Below are 21309 nucleotides of genomic sequence, written 5' to 3'. Positions count from 1 at the left end.
ATCATCCTTATGCTAATAGCTTTCTTCTGACCATTCGGCTACTTAAGATAAATTCTCAGAAGTATAATTAATGGATCATTGAGTATGAACATATTTATTGCTACTAACATTATGTGTGTGTATATATACATATAAAACATATATATGTTATATATATTATATATTAGTCCATCAAAATAAAAAGAAAAGGGTAGGTTATGAAGTTTTATAGTCTATCTGATCAAGGAAAAGGAAACTGAAGATTAAAGCATCAATTTAGGGCTAAAAATATTATATATAAATATATGCTATATAACAGTATACATTTTTAATGGCATGTTTCTCAGTTTATAAATTTTATATCTAGCCTTTAGATCTTTGTTATATTTTAATCTCTTATCAATATCATCTAGCTTCTTTACTGGTAACTCTTTCCTCCTCCTTTTCCTAATTAAAACCAGATCCCCACAGCATTTCTTGCACTCTAATTCCTCAAGTTCTGGAGGTGGGATCAGTGTTTTCTTTGCTCTCCACTGCTCTTTCCAAATAGTACTCTAAGCCCATAATTGAAAAAAAAGAACCCTGTCCCATAAGGGGGAAAAAATCACTTAGCTATCACAGCACTTCCAGATGGAGTTGTTTGTATACCATCTCTACTATCATATTTTTTTGCCATATTTGCATATGATCATTACTACTATTTAATTTTATTCTTAAATTATTGTAATTGTTTTACTTATATGTATATATTTCTTTAAAATATACTGAATATCTCTGAAGCCCATGCCATCCAAATGTTAGTTATATTTTAATAAACATCAATCAAATACATAAGTATTATATTTTTGTAAACTTTGTCCCGAATCTGGGAAGCTGGCAGTATAAGTCGCATTACTTTTTGAATATACCAGAAACTCTCTATAAAAACAAAGAAGATAAATAAGGTAACGAAACTAAAACTACATAGACCATATCTACAAGAACACTAAATAATAACACATCCCTCTTAATTGGTGGGGAAAAATCCACTGAACCACTGTGTTATCAGCAACTGTGCAGAAAGAAACGGAGGAAGGTCAACTGGGCTTGTGATGGATCTTAGAACTAGAGAACCCACACCACCTCCCTCTGTCTAGTAACAGGTAATCACTGGAAAGACAGGTAGATTAATCCAAGAATACAAGACTAGTAGCTGAAATGGAGAAGAGAGTTTGCAGACACCAAATCACCAGTGTCTTCAAGAAAAATAAGAAAAAGGTTGTCAGTGCTGGAGCAGAAAGGACTTCTCAGGACACATGCCACGGGGAGAAAAAGCTGCTGGACATAGAATCCAATAAAACAGGACAGGTCCAATAAGAGAAATCAAAGAGGCAATTTAGGTAAACGTGAGGGATAGAAGCAAAGGAAATACACTCAGAAAGTACAATGGTAAAAAACTCATCTTTAAAATAACAGAAGAGGTGACTTTAGGGATACTGAACACTCTAGAAAAGCTAGCCTGGCTCACTCTTCTGTGATAAGAATGCATTTAACCTAAACATGAGTAACAGAAAGGGAATGAGATAGAATAACCTATAAAGATACCAGAAGCAAAAAGAGAGCAGAGAACAAAATAACGTTCCTACAACAACGAGAGCATATTATCAAGACATGACAACAAAGTAAATAAAAACTATAGCCAAATTATTCAAAATGAGCTAAAAGAAATAAAATGATGCAATTTGTGCACAATTTTGGAAAGTTCCCAATGAGTCCCATGGAAGAAAAAAGCTTACAAAGCATAGGTAACGAAATTCAAGAAAGGGTTAGAAATAATAATTTTTTAAAAAGTCACTCCAGAAATTAAGAGAAAATTAGAACAAAACCAGAAACATAGAAAAACAAAAGCTAATTCATTAAAGTTCATTTTCAAAATAGAATGAGGGAGATTTTGAAATAAATAAAGCAATATGTAATTATAAAAAAAGAAAAAAACTAATAAAAGAGATTCAAAGGAAATGATATGCAAAGAAGATAAAAATATATGTACAATAGAAAACGTTAAAGAAAAAAGATGAAAACAATGGAACAGAACAAATATTAAAAACTATAATTCAAGAAAAATATAATAAAATTTAAAATGACTAGAAAATGCACATTAAATGATTATACTGCAAAATTGGAAAATAGGCCCAGAATGGACAACTTTAAGTATGTTTGTATAAAAGTATCGAGCAAAGTCAAACCTGGGGAAAGAAAATCTGATTGTTATTAGCTTTTTGATAGCAGTCCTATGCCAGAAAACAGTAGAGTAACATAGTTAATATACTCAGGAAAGAAAATGTGAGCCAAAGATTTTATATTCAGCAAAATTGAATTTTTAAAATAAAGACTACAGAAAAATGTTAGAGTTATGCAAGAACTCAGAGAATATTGCTGCTATGAGCATTTCCTGAGGATTCTCCAACAGAATACATTTCAGACTGGAGATGCATTTACATAAAGGTTAGTAAATGTTGATTATGTATTTATCTTTAGCACTAAGAACATGTAATTGTTATAACAAAGGGAATAGTAATGAATATATGTTTTTAAATAAAGATACGATATAAATATCAAAATGTGGGGTGTAGGAATGAAGGACTTCTGGTTATGGGGGCATAAGAAGGTCAGTAAAAACAGACAAGTACAAAACTGGGGAAATGTGTTTGAAAAAACAACAACAATTTTAGGACCTTGGAAATTGACTAAAGGTAGTCATTAAATTGCAAAGCATTTCTTACTGAAAAATCACTAGAGCTGTTTCCTCCTGAAAACAGCAGGAGACTTCAATCTTTTTGCCTCGGCTCCATCCATTCCCTTCTCCAACTTGGTCATTAAGAAATGTCGTTTCAGCCACATGGAGCTGGTTGCAAAAACCACCAGCTTTTTTTCCACAATGGGCAGACTTAAATTAGGTCTAGGGGTCGAAATCTTTCACCTTTTCCCGTAACAGGGGCAAACTTGGTAGGTGCCAAAAACCTGAAGCTTGGTTAGTTTGAGTTTGTATTCCCATTTGAGTGAGTGGCTGCCATGATTCGAATGCTTCTCCCCTCTGAAATTTGGTTGCCCTTGTGGCAGTATTAGAAGGTGAAACCTTTGGGAGGTGATAGGGCAGAGCTCTCATGAGTGGCATTGTCATTATAAAAGGGCGAGTTGATTCACCTTTGTTTCTTGCCCTTCTGCCTTCCACCATGTGAGGATGTGGCATTTCTCCCCTCCAGAGGATTTAGCAAGTGGGACCTCACCAGATGTCAATGGCTTGATCTTGGACATTCTCAACCTCCAGAACTGTGAGTAAATAAACGTCTATCCTTTCTAAAGTATCAGTCTGTGGTATTCTGTTAGAGCAGCACAAAACAAAGACAGTGGTAGGCCAGAAGGACCTTTAGCATGGAGATCCTGGAAACCAGAGTCATGGAATGGCTAAGATAAGGGCTTCATAGATTGTACCCTCACTAGAAAACTGCACACTGAGTGGGGGAGACCCGAAAGAGCGTAGCAAAATGTAAAAGCCCAGGAAGTCTGAATAACTTGCTGCAACTTTGAATGCACTCCCTGATGGACGCATAAATCTATGTATAAAGAGTGGAAGCCTAATTGGTTTAAGGTGTTTGAGCATAACTTTTGCCAAAATCATTGCTGGACCAATAAAGAGGCTTTGCCAATGCAGGGGCAACTTCTTGTGAGCCAAATTTAAAAATTACTATTAGTATAAAAATCTGAGCAGAGAGATCAATGGCCTTGCACTGCAAAGGAGACATTCAATTTAAGCACAGATAAGTTACTAAAATGAAACAAAATGAACTTAAATAAGACAGAATATAGAGTTGCAACATATATATATATATATTCTATGCTCTGTCTATAAATATATATATATATATTTTTTAAATGTCCAGTTTTCAACAAAAACTTATGAGACATGGAGGAAGCAGGAATGTGTGACCCATAATCAGGAAAAAAGTAATTGCAGCTGAATCTGGGTGAACCCAGGTGTTGAATTTAAGAGACTTCAAAGAAGCTATTATTAGTCTACGTAGTCAAAGTATTAAAGCAAAATATGACAATGACTCAATAAATAGGAAATGTTAACAGAGAAATGGAAAACTATAAAATGAAGCAAATTTATATTTTAGAGTTGAAATATCAATAACAAAAATAAAAAATTTACTAGATGTTCTCAATAGCAAATTTGAGATGACTGAATAAAGAATTAGTGTATTTGAACATTGTTCAATATAAATTATCTAATATTAAGGGAGAAAAAGGATTGAAGGAAATGAAAACAGCTTCAGAGCCATATAGGACAGTATCAAGTATGCCAACATACATGAAACAGGAGTAATAGAAAAAGAAGTGAAAGAGTAGGGGGATGGATCAAATATTTGAAGAAAGAATGGCCGAAAACCTCACATATTTGATTATTTAAAAACTTTCTTAAAATTAATCTACATATCCAAGAACTTTAACAAAACTCGAATAGGACAAACTCAAAGAGACACCCATGTAGATACATCATAATCAAACTTCTGAAAGCCAAAAAGAAAGAGTAAATTATAAAAGTAGAATTGAAAGGAGCAAAAACCAACCAACCAACCAACCAAACAAAAACAAAAGCTCACCCCATTCAGCAGACTAATAATATAACTAGTGGCTCATTTTAATCAGAAATAATGGAAGTCGAAATAGATATTCAAAATGCTAAAAGAAGGAGAAACAATCCACTCTGAAATCTATATCCAGTGAAATTATCCTTTAAAATTAAAAATGAAAAAATCTGAAAGAATTCATTGCAAGTAGATTTGTCTTACATGAAATACTAAAGTTCTTCAGGCTGAAAGGAAATGACAACAAACAGTAACTCCAAATCATGGGATAAAATAAAGAGCACAAAAAATGGTGAATACATGAGTAAATATGAAAAATTATATGTGTAGTCTTTATATGTGAGTAAATAAAAACCATACATATATTTATTTTTCTTTTCTCTTAATTTCATTAAAGAACATGAAATTCTTTAAATCAGGGGTCCTTAGCCCCTGGGCCATGGACTGGTACTGGTCTGTGGCCTGTTAATGAACCAGGCCACACAGCAGGAGGTGAGCAGTGTGTGAGTAAGCAAAGCTTCATCCATATTTACAGCTACTCCCTGTCACTCACATTACCACCTGAGATCTGTGTCCTATCAAATCAGTGGCTGCATTAGATTTTCACAGGAATGTGAACTCTATTGTGAATTGCACATGTGAGGGATCTGGGTTGTGTGCTCCTTATAAGAATCTAGTGCCTGATGATCTGTTGCTGTTTACCATCACCCCCAGACGGGACCATCTAGTTGCAGGAAGACAAGCTCAGGTCTCCCACTGATTCTACATTATGATGAGTTGTATAATTATTTCATTATATATTACAATGTAACAATAATAGAAATAAAGTGCACAATAAATGTAATACGCTTGAATCATCCCCAAACCATCCCCCTCCACCTCAGTCTGTGGAAGTTGTCTTCCATGCTGGTCCCTAGCATCAAAAAGTTGGGTACTGCTGCTTTAAATCCTTAATTTAACACTGAACTGTTGAGTTTAATACATATATTATTATATATGTGCACTTTATAGTTTGATATAGATGCAGTATATTTAAAATAATAATGCAAAGTGGTTTAGAGGAGATATGGTGGAGCAAGTTGCAAAAAAAGAAAATAAGAGAAAAACAGACATAAGAATAGACACACAAATGCTTCTGACTTTGGAGTTATCCAACAAAGATTTAAAAGAACTCTTTTTCACATACTCAAGAAAACAGAGAAGAAAGGGAGGAAGTAGATCAAAAGGTGGACAAATTTATCAAAAATTAAAAATCTATCAAATGTGATCAATAACTTACAAATACAATATCAGAAATTAAGAACTAATTTGATGGGGTAAAAACTTATTGGACATCATAGAGATAGAGTTCATGATTGGAAGACAGGTCAATACCTAACTCAATCACAGAAGGGGAAAAGAAGTAGAAAATATAGAAGAAGGCATTAGAGATATATAAAAATGTGGATTTAGGTGTTTTTATTTTGCTCCAGAAAACTAACATTACAAATTTAAATGCTCATAAAAGAAAGCATGCAAGTATCAGAAATTATGAGTGAATTCTTATATAATTTGGAAATGAAGAAACTTTTCTTGACCAAAACTTAAAATCAGGACCAATAAAGGAAAAGAGTAATAGATTTTATTTCATAAAAATAAGAAATATGCTGCATTGCAAACAATATGAGAAAGTAAGAATAAATGACAAACTGGGAAAATATTTGCAACTTATATGACACAGGACTAATAGGTTTTATATATGGGACATTTGCAGTAGAATAAGAATAATAACCATAATGAATTGAAATTCACCAGTATGTTTAAGTTCATATGAATTCATGATACTTAACATAAAATACTTATGAGTCACTTTTTAAAAATACTAGTGAACCAACTCATTTGAAAACTCATGATTAAAGGGAAAGAATCAAGTATCTAGTCTGCTTTTCTTATACAAACTATATATCAAATAATAAGTTGATGACAGGAAGTTTTTCTTTATAGAAATACTTAAGCTAATAAATTAAGGAATGATAGAATATCACTAGTTGGCAAATCATAATGATTTAATGAATGCAGGGAATGCTCATCAGTGGCTCTTAACATCATGTAACAGAATTATGTGCTCTGATGTAACTATACATCATCTATCATGTAGTCTTGCCAAAAAACAAAAAGAAAACCTTAATGTGATCAAGTCTCTATCAAGAATGTAAGATAACTTAGAGTCTACAAGGCTAACTATAAGGTGAAAACATAGAGATACTATGGGACTATAAGAGCAAAATCCAGGTTGGACAAATCATAAAATTTATTCAACAAATATATGGCAAAGGAAAAATAACAAATGTAATATAGCTTTCAGATTAAAAGAGGATTTCCAAATAATCAAAATTTACCTAGTTTATCTGCATCCTAATGAAAAAAAAACCCAAAATATAACATTATAAGGCTGATGGGATATTGAATAATATTAAATACTATTTTTTTTTTTTAGTTTTGGTGATGGATTATGTCTTTTCTTTAAAACAACATCTTTATCTTTTAAAGATTCATACTAAAATAAACAAGATGTCTTGCATTTTCTCCAAAGTAATCTTGGAAGGCAGCAGTTGATAAGTGTTTAAATAAAAGAGATTGGCAATGAGTTGATAATCGCTGAAGTTGTATGTTCAGTATGTGGGAGCTTATTCTATATACTTTTCATAATTATTCTATGTGATTTTTGTATATTGTTTAGCGTTTTCCACAATTAAAGCTTTCAACATTGTTTCATGAATCACCTAAAACCGTCCCCAGTATTGTCAATTATGCATAACACATTCTAAGAAAAACCAAACAATCCCTTTCTTCCTTGATCCACTACTGTTATTCTCTAACTCAGAGGACATGAAACTTGGCCTGTGGGCCAAATCTGGCTTGTTGCCTGTTTCTGTAAATAAAGTTGAATTAGAACATAGTCAGGCCCATTCGTTTACATATTCTCTGTTTTTTATGCTACAGTGGCAGAGTGGAGTGGTTATGACAGAGACTTTATGGACCACAAAGCCTAAAATATTTAATATCTGGACTATTTCAGTCTGTTTTGCGATGCTGCAAAAGAATATCTGAGATTAGATAACTTATTTAAAAACGTATTTATTTATTTATCTCAGTTCTCGAGGCTGGAAAGTCCAAGATCAAAACATTGGCAGGTTTGGTGTCTGGTTAGAGGCGAGTGTTCTCTTTCAAGATGGCACTTTGAATGCTGCATCCTCGGAGGGAGGAATGCTGCTCCCCACATGGCAAAAGAGCAGAAGAGCCACAGAGAGACAAGAGGGGGCTAAACACACATTTTTATATTGCCACAAATCTTATCCAGGAGAGTGGAGCCCTTATGGCCTAATCACCTCTTAAAGGGTCCTGGGTCTAATATCCAGAGTCTACAAAGTAACTTAAACAAATTTATAAGAAAAGAAACAACTCCATTAAAAAGTGGCCACAGGACATGAATCAACACTTCTCAGAAGAAGACATGTATGCAACCAACAAACATGAAAAAAAGCTTAACATTACTGATCATTAGAGAAATGCAAATCGAAACCACAACGAGATACCATCTCACACCACTCAGAATGGCTGTTATTAAAAAGTCAAGAAAGAACAGATGCTGGTGAGGTTGCTGAGAAAAAGGAATGCTTTTACACTGCTGGTGGGAGTGTAAATTAGTTCAACCATTGTGGAAGACAGTATGGCCATTCCTCAAAGACCTAGAGGCAGAAATACCATTTGACCCAGCAATCCCATTTCTGGGTATATACCCAAAGGAATATAAATCATTCTGTTATAAATCATTCTGACCCATGACGGGGAACAACACACACTGGGGCCTGTCGGAAGATGTGGTGGGGTGAAGGAGAGCATCAGGAAGAATAGCTAATGGATGGTGGGCTTAATACTTAGGTGATGGGATGATCTGTGCAGCAAACCACCATGGCACACATTTACCTATGTAACAAACCTGCACATCCTGCTCAGGTACCCCTGAACTTAAAATAAAATTTGAAAAAAAAGAAGGTCTCATCTCTTAATACTGTTACAATGACAATTAAATTTCAAAATGATATTGGAGGGGACAAATATTCAAAGCACAGCATGACCCTTCAGAGAAAAAGTTTGTCAACTTCTGCTCTGATCTCCCAATCACACTCCGTTATCTTTGAAACTGTTATTATGTAGATTGCAATCTTTTGCAGCTCCAAACCTGACATAACGTAGGTGCTTTCAGTGACCGTGCAGATGACTTTTCCAATATCTGGACTCTCAGTTCTTCCCGCTGTCATCTTCATTAATTGTCTCCACTTCATTTTAGCCATCTACTCTCACAATCACATCTTGGATCTTGTTATCATGTAAAATTGCTCTATCTATAAAATCACAAATTCAAACCTACAAACATCTATTCTTCCAGCTTGTGCAACTAGTCCCATTTCAACTGTTCTCCAACCTCATTAGCTCTTTTAATGAGTTAATCACTCTACTTTTTTCCAAACTGTCAGCTTTATTTTTTCTTTATGTCTCTTATTATCAAGCTAAAGTTCTATAGTGCATTATGTCAATAATATTTTTGCTTATACCCCAAATCCTTTGCCCTTTTTTATCTTTTGGCAACAATCTAAAAGGGAATCCAAATGTGGCACGATATATTTTTAATGCCAGACTCAAGCAGCCAGTCACTGCTGGAGAAGGCCTGATGCAAATTGTTTTCACTACCATTTCGTACCATACCCAAATGGATGTTCAACACAGACCAAAAATCCAAATGTGTTTAGTTAGTGAATTCATTTCGCTTCTATCCATAACAGCTCTTTCAAACCTTTCTCAATCTTCTTTTCTGAAGCTTCCTTCCTCTCTCTAGCTGAAGATGGTTTTGTTTCTATTTTAAAGAAATAGAGACAGCACCTCCCTCATTATATGCACTCATCTTATTTTCCCTCCCTCCTGTTACAATAAAAAAAGAAAACAAAACCGGATTTTTTTTTTTTTTCAATATCAGGGTAGTCCTACTTGTAAGTATCATTGTCCCCATTTTCTTAGAAACCTTCGTTTATTATTTTATCTTCCATACTGTGTATTTAACTACTCTTTTTGAACTAGATCCTGCCCATTAACTTTGAAGCACAGTCAAGTGTCTTTTATTAATTGAAACCGCCACCACCATCTCTACTGCAATATCAACAGAATCCCGCATTTGAACACCTCTACTCTTCCTGTTACTACTGGCAGATTTCTTGAAAGTCATATCAATGTGCTGTCCCCATTTCCTTGCCTCCCACTCATTCCTCTTCTCCTTCCAGCCTGACTTCCATTCCATAATGCCACTAAACAGTTCCTGTTAGGTGATAAAAAAGTTCATGTTTTAATATACAATCGAATAACTATTTTATCTTCTTAGAAACTTTATGATTGATGGCTATTCCTTTAATGTAATATGTTTCTAGGTTTTTGTGACCCAGTTCACTCCTGATTTTACTTGTGCCTCTTTAATTGCTCTTCATTACCCTCTGAAGACTCATCTTTCTCCATCCGTCACCATGGACTCTGCTGAAGTGTCACATGACTTTTCTTGCTTGATTTTCTCTTCCTAGATGATTTCTTTCACTCCCAGAACTTTAGTTAGCACTTACACCTAGATGACTCACCAGTCTGTATCTTCAGCTTAAACTTCTCTCCTGGATCAGAAATTGTATATCCAGATATTTACCTAATATCTTCTGTATGTCACAACTTCATGCCTAACTCAACATGTACAAAATGAAATGCAAAATAATTTCTGCATAATCTGATCATATTCCAGTGTTCCCTAATACAATGTTCCCCTATTTTTTCTGTGTCACATATTAGAAATTAAAGCATCATCCTTGACACTGCTTTTTATTCCTCCCTTCACATAGGCAATCCACCACTGATCCTGTGGGGAGAATTTCCTACACAAGTTTCTAATCTAAACATTCCTCTCTTTCTAGTTCATTGCCACTGTACTTAATGGTACCAGCATCTCTCATGTAGCTTTCTGCTGTTGTCTTCTAACTGATCCACACTGTCCTCTCTGCCTTCTTCAATTCATTCTCCACACTTGAGCCACAAAGGTGCATTTTTGAAATGCAAAACAAAAAAAAGTCAAACAAAACAACCACCTTTCAATTAGTTCCCACAGCTCTTAGGATGAAGACAAAACTCCTTAATTGGACTAATCAATCTTTCTAAACTTATCTTCAACTGTCTCACCTGTAATCCCTCTGCTCGAGCCATAATACCTTTTAAAATCTCCCCTGCCTACCCAGTTGCTGTAACTTCCTTTCACCATAGAGCCTTTGCATGTCCTGTTCTTTGTAAAGCTCTGTGTTCACTTGGTTAACTCCAGTTGAAGCAGCACTTCCAAAGGAAAGGAAAGGAGAGGGGAGGGGAGAGGAAGAGAGGGTAGAGGAGTGGAGAGGGAAATGAAAGGAAGGGGGAAAGGAAAGGACAAAGAAAAGGAAAGAGGAAAGGAAAGAAAGTATTTTCTGATTTTCCTATTATACCCTCTCATACACTGTCTACTTCCTCACTTCTGGAGCACTTCTCACTGTTGCAATTTGGTATTTGTTTGCTTATTTGATGAATGTCAACTTCTTCCTATTGAATGTTGTGATTCATGAGGGCACAGTTATGCATATATGCCTACTCTGTGCCTGGTGCCCAGCCTGTAAGCACTCAAAAACACTTGTTGGATAAAGACTAAATACAGGAATTTAAGAAGAGCCAGCATTCAGGCTCAATACAAACTAGACAGGATAATAACATGCTTTAGACCAAGCTTATCAACATTATAGGATCAAAATTTTATTGCTACTATTACTACAACTTCCAGGACCATGACTTCTTCAACCACTCTCGCTGCTACTACTGCTTCCAATAACATTAAGGGCCCACCAAGGCATTCACTGTGAACTAGTAAATTAAAGCCATGTTATACTCTTATAACTGATCTTAATAACTACAAATTTTTAAATGCACCAAAATCTTACAGTCTGAAGCATTATGGGATCCAGTAGCATTCAAATGAATGAAATCTAGATTATGACAATCCAAGGCTTGACTCAGAGAACTGCATTTCTTGGAGTGACTCAAAAGCTCCTAACCTAGGAGGAAACCCTGTCAAGTGAAAGTGGAAAAGAGGCAAACCCCACACTGCTTATTATATTTCCACTCTTGTCCACAGCCTCAGAGCACTGAGACACACACAGAGACAAAATATTGTGAAAAGAGAACAGAATCCTTTCACATCTAGGCCCTTGGGGAACATGGGAACAGGATTTAGACACACACTGTGTTGTGAGCAGACATGAGAGAATGATTCAAACGGCAACAGAAAAGAAACAGGAAGAGATGATCAACCCAAACACCTCAAGTCCCTCAGCATTTTCAAATTAGGTTCTTATGCACCACTTCAATTTGCATTTGTTTATGTACTACATAAGTGTTTGCACTTCAGGTGTGTTTTGCTTACCCAACTAGCTTGTAAACTTAAAGATTGCACAGGGGCCTAAGAGGAAAACTGTATAAGTGAGAGGAGAAGAAGCAAGAGAAGATTGAAAGAGTAAAGGGTAAAAAGGAAATATGCTATTGGTTGTGAACTTGACAGAGCTCTCAGATGGCAATTGCCTCCTTTTAGTCAGCTGCCTGCTCTGTAGCTCCACACCAGGCTAACATTTTTGGTCACTCTGTGGTGAAGGATTTGTTTCCCCCTTCTGTTTTGCTCTTTTCTATTTTACTCCCTTTGTACCCAGAAACACAATACCAGAACCATTTCTCTAACACTGAGGCCATTGCTTTTCATCTGATTCAGATGACAGCAGCAAAGTTACGGTCAGAAGACTGGAAATTTTCCAACCACAAAAAGTATAGATATGGTGTCTGCCTCTCCAGTGATCTGCAGTTTTTAGTAGCTACAAGCTTACCTCCTTTGGTTCTCTTTATTCTAAGAAATTCATTTTCTTTAAAGGCAACACCATTCTCCTTTCTGGATAATATACTATCTGTTCTCCATTGCTGTCTTCATTTTGTGGCATCACATATTCTATTTCCTATAAAAGTTACATCAATCCATGTTGCCAAGTCTCAATGAAGGAAACACTAAGTCCTCAGTGAGGCAAGAGTATTGTTCACTGGTTCAGGCAGAATGTACCAAAAAATCTATGTATGAAGCGAAGGTCAACGTGTACTTGTGCTAATATTACATGGCAAATGTCTTACTGGGTTCCAAATGAGGTCAATATATAAAGAGAAGAAGCAGGGCTCATATGTAATCAGAACTGAGAAACAGAATTTGCTCAATATAATTAATACTACTCTTAATTGAAAACTACCATTTGCCAAACTCTTATCCTTTAGCAGGAACTATACATTTAAGTGCATTACACAGATTATCTCATTTAATCATCAAGCTAGTGATACCTATAAAGAAAGTACTATAATTATCCATATTTGTTATGTAAGAAACTTGAAACAACTTGGGAATGATGAAATGTATAGTAAGTGATAGAGCCAATGTTCAAATACAGGCTACCTGAATCAAAGTATGTGTAGCTAAACAGTGTTCTACGTAGGTCTTCCATTTCTCTTTACTTCAATCCCACTCCACTCCATCCTTAATTGAACTGAAGTGTGTGTGTAGTGTGTTTTCTGGAAAACAGCAAGAGAATTGGGCATTGTAAGATAGTAGTTGATAGGACCTTGGCCTATAGGTGGACTGTTCCAACAGCATATTTTTAGAGCAAGTAAATTAATTATAAGACATGGAGAGGAGGTGATAAATCCATATCTGTTGCTTGTTCTGGGCAGCTCTATGTTCCCTTTAATATGATCTTCACGAGTTATTTTTTTTTTTGTTATATTACCAGGTCACTTTGCCCTGAGACAGAACTAGTCCACTGCCAGTGCATTTTGCATTTGTTGGCTTTCACTTTCATTGTTTTCCATTAGCAGAAATGAAAATCATTTACTTTAGGGCCAGGTAATTTAGAGCAGGCATTATTATAATCATTTTCCAAATAGGCTCAGAGAATTTACACGATAGGCCCCAAGTCAAATTTATTTCTATTCGGAAAGGAGCTAGAACTTAAATCTAGGATTCCCGCTTCTAAATGCAGGCCTCCAGAGTATGTTGGTGTGAATGCTGCATGGCGAGCAGCCTCCTTTGCCCCTTTACCTGCCCTAGACTAAATGTTGTATACCCAGAACCACTTTCATAAATTCACCCACAAATCTTCCCTCACAGTGAATAGCACCACCATTCAGGTGTGCATGCCAGATTCCCAGTTGTCACCTGCAACTTCTTTCTCTCCTTCACTCATACTGCCCTTATCTTATATTCACTCTATGATCATATCTGTTTTATGCCCAATGCACAAAATTTGCCACTTTCCTTCTGTATCTACCTGAACTACCACTCTGTCTTTTCTGGGCTACTGAGATGGTCTCCTGAGTTGTCTCTACCTGCTTGTTCTTGTCCATCTTCACCTCATTTTCACGGGAAAGTCAGTATGATTTTTTTTTAACAACACAAATACAATCAGCCTATAAATGTCATGCCATCCTTTTGTTGGAAATGCTTCTATGTCTTCTCATGGTTTTGAGATCAAAATAGAAACCTTTTAAAAGGGAATCTGACCAGGTCCAACATGATCTGGTCCTTACCTGCCTTATCCTTTAATCGCAGTACTGCTGTCCCGTTGGCATTTTCCCATTTCTTCAAACACTCCACAGAGCTTCATGCAAGCTCTTTTCTCTCTCTGGGATTATTCACAATTCCACTCTGCCTCAGCCCCACCCCCTAAATTGTGTTAATTTCTATTCATTCTTTAGACTTAAGCTATGGTGTTAATTTCTCAAGGACAATTTCAATGGCCTCTGTGATGTGCTCCTTCACAAGACTGTTACAGTCTTTATTATTGACGCTTATCACTGCTGTAAGGTTACACTTATTTGCTTAAATTCTGTGGTCACTTCCTGTCTCCCTTATCAGACAGTGGCTCTTTCTGCTCAGCCTTTGTATGCTGAGCACCATGCCTAACCCTGCTTTTCTTACAAGGTACATTTGTTGAATGAGAAGGGAGCTGAGTGAAAGCATGTGCTTCCATCCGTCTTCCAGTTATGCTTACCGTGTGTCTGAATGAGAAGGTTGTAGATTTTAGTCTGCATGCCCTCTGGATACAGAGTAAGCATACACTTGTACCTTCCACTGACGGAAGAAGACATATTCCTTAAGTGCAGAGTCCATTTTGACCCATTCTCAGGAGTTTGTGTGAAGGTCACCAGTGACTCACAGGGACTCCCATAGGCACAGTGGAAGCCGTATTGGGGATGATAAAGAGCAATCAGGTCTGCCTTATCGGTGACCTTGGACCATTGCATCTGCACCAAGAAGCCTTTCGCCTGTGTTTGGCAGGTCAGGTTGACATCAGAGCCAAGTGTAGCATAAATGTTTTCTTCTGTGTTGAATGGTTTTCCCCAAACTCCTGAAAAGGAAGAACATGAGCTTTGAGTTTAAATAATTCACATAGAATGACTCTTAATTAAAAACCCTAGTCACTTCAGTAAGGTGAGGGGAGAAACTGAGGAAATTTTTCCCTGACTGCTTTAGGAGTAGAGTAGAGCTTGTGTCTGACTCAGATAGAGACGCATGAGACAATATAAATGAGGTGGTATTTACGTAGAGAAGCTAGAGGAAATTACTGACTTCTAAATATTTATCTATGTGTTGGTCTGACCAAAATATAATTGAAGGTTTCTAACTACCTGTGAATAAAATCAAGCCTATTTGAAAATTGAAGCATACTAGCAAACTTAGTATGACAATTCTTCTTACGTTTAATATAATTGGCTTTTTGGGTTATAAAACAACAGCTGAATATAATACACACGTGATGCTTTCTGAAACTGCAAAAATAAATGATATGTGTATAGCAATTTATTTGAAAAATACATGTTTACAAGGGCCTTTCATATGTTATCTTGTTTAATCCCCCTCACACGCCATAAGTGATGTTGTTAACCCTTTTTTATCAAGGAAGAAACTGGGGCACAGAGAGATGAAACGGGGTATGCTCAAAGTCACACCTCCAGGCCTGGTGCAGTGGCTCACATCCCTAATCCCAGCACTTTGGGAGGCCGAGGCGGACAGAGCACGAGGTCAAGAGAACCAGACCATCCTGGCCAACATGGCGAAACCCCGTCTCTACTAAAAATACAAAAATTAGCTGGGCGTGGTGGCGCATGCCTGTAGCCCCAGCTACTTGGGAGGCTGAGGCAGGAGAATCGCTTGAACCTGGGAGGCGGAGGTTGCAGTGAGCCAAGATCATGCCACTGCACTCCAGCCTGGCAACTGAGCGAGACTCCATCTCAAAAAACAAAAAACAAAACAAAACAAAAAAGGTCACACCTCCAGTAAAAGAATGAATTCAGTTACCGAGAGTTTGTGTCTTTCTATAACCCTCATAACTGTCGCAGTAAAACTCCAGCCAAGGAAGACAAAGAGACCTTTGGAGACCAAAAAGAACTTTATTTAATTTGGGCATCCAGGCCCACAGCAGACTCATGCCCAAAATGGCTGCTGACTCTGACAGAGAAAGCAGGCTTGTTTATATGTCATTTGAGGTGGGAAAACAAGGCAGGATACAGGTTTCAGGCAAAGACAGTAAATTATTTAACTCGTGACAATTCTGAGCAAACTTACGATTTAGCTATCTTGACCAGTCAACCTTAAAGCTGGACAGAGGTGGGGTGAGGTAAAACAGGAGTTACAGAAACATAGAGGGGGGTCTGGAGGCAGGCAATAAGCTTGGAAGGTTGAGGTAAGCTCGCAGCTGCAACTTGTTAGCAATGCTGGGAGGGGCTACTTAAATTTCTTAGCCTATGTATAACTTCTAAGTAACCTATACTTAATGTTAACTATTACCTATGTTATGTTTATTATTTTAAACTTTATTATTACTTATTTTATTTTATTTTCCTTCCACATAACCCCCAAACTGCCTCCCAAATTCAGTTGATTAGAGTAAGAAATTTCACTTTCAATATATAAGGATTGAAAGGACCTCATCTAACCTTAGGTAGAGGCTCCACTTAGTATCACCTCTAATTGATGGTCTGAAATACTAGACATAAGTAGAGTCTCTTTCCCATCAGCAGTCTGACCAAGTGATACAGGACACTTAAAATGTGGTAAGCATTGAGACTGTGACATGCCTTCAATAGTGTTGGCCTCAGTTTTAGAATTAACATGGAATCCTGCTACAGAAATGATATATATTATTGTGACAAGTACCACTGAAGCTCACAAAAGGAAAAGATAAAAAGACGACAAGCAACTGAGAAGAAACAAGGCTCTTAAAAGTAAAAAGTACTTGACAAATGGGAATTATCATACTTCTGTGGATGCAAAAGTTTGGTAGGCAGAGGTTAGTACAGTTTAATGTAACTTCTTGTGAGCTGTCCTTTGCCTGAAAATATGGCTCTGATCCTATCTACAGCATTATATTCCAAATCTCCTTTGATTTAGAGATTCTCCTTAATATTTTCATAGCTATATCTGAAAAGCACAGTTAATTCTTCAGACACTCAGGCTTACGATAATACTCTCATACTGAGGAATACAGAACTAATCTTCCTTCTATTTTTAAATAGGCCCATTAGGCTCTTGTTCCTACTGTCATAAGGATTCCACTTTGTCTCCCAGGTTCCTACCTACACATGCCTCATTAAAATTCAACGTGCATTCAACTCCCAAAGACCTTAGTATTTGGAGGAGAAATACTTGTTATATCCAAAAGAAAAAGAGTACTTGAGAGAGAAAAAAGTGAAGCAAGGATCTCTGAGCGTTGACGGCTTTGTGATTTTTAATTTTTCCGCAGTTGTTTTGACTACCATTTGGAAAGCATTTCATTTCCAAGAAACACAATTTCCCAATTACTCCAGAGATCCTGTTAGAAAGGAAATGGGTGAAAATGCCTCAGAGCAGTGGCACAAACGACCCATTCCCTTCTTATTTTTAGTGTGCATTAGTAATCATTCCTAGATTCTAGCATCTCTCCTATACCTGCCACTGAAATACGTAACTGAAACCCGTAGTAATGATTTGTCCTTTGGTGATCAATTTCAGCAGCAGTCACAAGGCATTTTAAATGAACAGAGGCCCCATCCGCCCCTAAAGAGGCCCATCCGACAAGAAGGGACAACTGGAAGTCTTACCCTTGACGAAATGTATCTGGATGATGTAATAGACAGCACAGTATTTCCATTTTTTCTCCATTGTCTTCTGAACACCTTACACCAGCATTTCCGTAATGATCACTAAGTCAATTGATGTTTTCAAGCAAACCCCAGCCACCCACTTCGTGCTAAAAAAACCCAGATCTACCACACACGCCTGGGTCTGTTTATCACTTGGCAAGCCCCCAGGAAATGAAACGTAGACAGGAAAGTAATGTGGTTCAGGACTGAGTATAACCTTCAAGAGAACAAGGTTGAAATTGTTCTCTGAAATCTGTATATCACCTTCTTTAAAAGACTTTTCAGTATCCAAAGAGTCTCTTATTCAGGATCTCTGTGTCAGTCAAGCAGCGTCTAAAATCTAAACAAAGGATATCACGCAGAGCAGTTGGCAATGTGCTTTTTATACATTTCTTTTCAAGAGCACAAAGTCATTTAACAAATGTGAGCTTGGTGTCTTTCATAATAGTTTTTCTGTTCAATCTTAAGATATGTTTTCTTTCCAGAATTGCCCTGGGGTGAAAGAACAAAGAATTAACACATTTAATTTTAATAAAATCTGAAAAGTAACAGGGAATAGTGTCAGCTATCAAACCAACTGTTATTGTCTCTCCTCTTGCAGGGAAACGCACATTTCCTGGGAGTGGAGGAGTGAGGGCTACTTTTCTACCCTTCCTCTGGGAAGGTTGGAAGTCAGATAGGGAGGTCTCCCACCGGGTTGGCTGGAGGCCATTTTTGCTCACCACGGAAGAGCTTATCCATGCCTAAGTCAAAGCAAGGCAGTAACAATCAGAATCCAAAGGCAGAGAATTCCCACCTCAGTGAGCTATTAGGCTTATAACATCTGCCTAGTTACTTCTATTTACAGAGAACCGCAAACAAGTTTCAGGAAAGTGACCCCTTGGTAAAAATGTCTGGTTATTCGTAGAAGAACATGACGACTATTCCCTGTTATGATTCTCTGATTGATTTAATTGTGTTAGTTTTTCAGCCTGAGATAAAATAGGCTGTCATCACCCTCCAACATTAAGAAAACAAGCATTAGGCTGAAGACTACCGTAAGTTTGATGGACACAGAATAACTACAAATAAACATGTGTGTCTTCATACACACCGTATGCATGATTAAAATATACTGCGACCCTAATCTCATTACTAGGATATAGGTACCACCTAGCAAGACCAAAGACAAATGAAAAGGCCAATTGCAATCCTGAGATGGGAATTCTTTTCAGGTGAGGTGCAGATAGTTTTGGTCAGGTTGTTATCATCTATACACCAATCTCTCCATGCAAGGACTTGTGGAGAATATAGATGATGCTAAGACACAAGGAAATGCTTTTGCCATTCAGGAGATTAAATTTAGATGGGAGAAGAGAGATTGTCATGTAAATAAATAACAGCTACTGTCTTCCTGGATGTCCAGACCACCCCCTATACCACCGCCGCAAATACTTGCCATGGTAATTGCCATACTTATTCAGTATTCCTCAGCTAATGATTTCTTGCAGAATTTAGAAGAGGTAGTTACTGCTTGCCTAGTCCAGTGCTCCCCAAACCTTTATTATCGCCCCTTCCCAACTTCCCATGAGTTTCAGGTCACTGGGGATATTGGGTCAGATGGTGCTGACAGTGATTTTCCAGGGAAGGCTGGGGAACTCAAAGTCCTTGATAGAGGGGCAGGAAGAGACATAACTGCTCTGGGTAGCTACATCTCTTCCCATTGCCCCTGGAAATTCTGGTAAATCAAAATTATGAAGCATAGCAGCAGAAACAGTCCTGGAGATGCATTACGAAGATCCTGATTTGCACGTTGGCATCCCTATTAAATCGGGACACATTACAAGCCCAGAGAAGGGATTCTATGATCTCGTTCCATTTTTCATATTAAGAGGAATTTACCTAATAGAAACCAATGCAAATCTACATTTATCGAATTCTCTAAGAACAATACCCTCTTTGCGGTATTTAGACTTCTCCTATCTATTATTGTATTAAAGTGAAGTAATTGTTCCAAAAAAGTCTGTAAACTCAGAAACATGGAAATGGTTGTTTATTTTCCAGTGCTACAGACTTACTTTCAGCAGAATTCTTGCCTCTCATTGGGGCTGGGCTACCTGAGCCATGCATTTAGTGGCTATATGACAAATCTGTCCTCTGGGTATTGTTCAGGGCTTAGTTCATGATTCTTATATCTAGAAAATTCTATGGCCTGAAGCCATCAGATTTAGCTAATTTTGCTTTGGGACCCAACCAGGTTCTGAGAGTATAACAATTTCAGATGCGTAGCCACAGAATATTAACTGAATGCTTTCACATCGGGTGTCCTGTAGCTGCAAGACCCAGGCGACAGCCCCTCATGGCTCTTTGCATGCAGCAGGTGGCAGCAACACTCCGCCGACTGGCACGGCTATCCCAGGTGATGGGAATTGCCCCTACCGCCTTTCAATCCTGGTAATATTTTCTAAAGGCTCTTTCAGCATGGGGATAGACAGGCATTCTCTATACTTAAAAATAACTCTTCTATGGAAGTCATGTCAATCTCTTCTATTATCCTCCCTACTCACCATATCCCAATTGCACAGGGTTTCTTCTGCCTTATAGTCTGCTGCACATAAGGAGAAAACAGAAGCAAGTCAGTTTCACACACAAAAAGAAATCGTGATCTTCTTGAACTGCAGAGGCAAATTCAATTAATTACAAAGAGAAGCAGGAACACACATTATTTCTGCTAAAGGCAAGCCATGATTGTGTGTTTTGGACAAACTTTTTAAATGCTCTAGCTAAACATACTCAATGAGAAAAGGACATTTTCAGAAACAGGAAGTTGAGCAAAAGGTAAACTTACTTTTGTGGTTTTCATAATGGTTAACTCAAATATTACTTACTTATCGTTAAACACTTACTAAAAAGAAAAATGAGGAGTGTTATACTTTTGCATGTTTTCCAAAATGCTTAGAAAACATGATGGTTAAAGTTTCAGTTAATTAAAAAATACTTACTGTGTGGCACTTCTTAAGGGATTCCTGAAGAGGCATAGTTTTAGATAATTTTAAAATACCAAAGATAAAATATAACCCTCAGTCTTAAGGCAGTTACTATTTAGCTGGGAGGAAGCATCCATGTTCACTAAAAAAGTCAAGTAGCATAAAGTACATTCCAACCGAGTTGGTAGGACAGGACTTTAGCAAAGGGGGAGTTATCTTAGGGGTTGAGTGGGCCAAGAGCATCTGAAGTGTGGAATCTAAACTTGGCTTTATAGGAGTCAGACTGGTAGAAACTGCAAGGTAAGTGATTCCAGGCAGAAGAAACAGGAAGAGCCAGCACTTGATAGTGTTGAAGTTCAAGGCCATTTATTCAGTGGGCTATTCTGGTTTAGCAGAGGCTGTATTAGGGGACTTGGGGCAGCCAAAGCTGTCCAAGAGCTTTGAAT

The 21309-nt window shown here is 37.2% G+C and overlaps 1 protein-coding gene across 1 annotated transcript in view; it reads right to left on the bottom strand.

Annotated features, from left to right (window-relative positions):
- CD96 (CD96 molecule) overlaps positions 1-18069 on the bottom strand; it is a 113779-nt gene extending 95710 nt beyond the window's left edge. The window contains exons 1-2 of the mRNA XM_025376224.1: positions 17856-18069; positions 14768-15124 (exon numbers count right to left, since the gene is read on the bottom strand). Of these exons, the coding sequence (XP_025232009.1) occupies positions 14768-15124; positions 17856-17916 (418 nt within the window). The 5' untranslated portion in view covers positions 17917-18069. The remainder of the gene's footprint in view (positions 1-14767; positions 15125-17855) is intronic.
- Positions 18070-21309: the final 3240 nt, after the last annotated feature.

This window comes from Theropithecus gelada, chromosome 2 (genome assembly GCF_003255815.1).
Source record: "Theropithecus gelada isolate Dixy chromosome 2, Tgel_1.0, whole genome shotgun sequence".
Taxonomy (NCBI): Eukaryota; Metazoa; Chordata; class Mammalia; order Primates; family Cercopithecidae; genus Theropithecus; species Theropithecus gelada.
The sequence above is the reverse complement of the archived record's forward strand: the minus strand, read 5'-3'. Positions and strand labels throughout refer to the sequence as shown.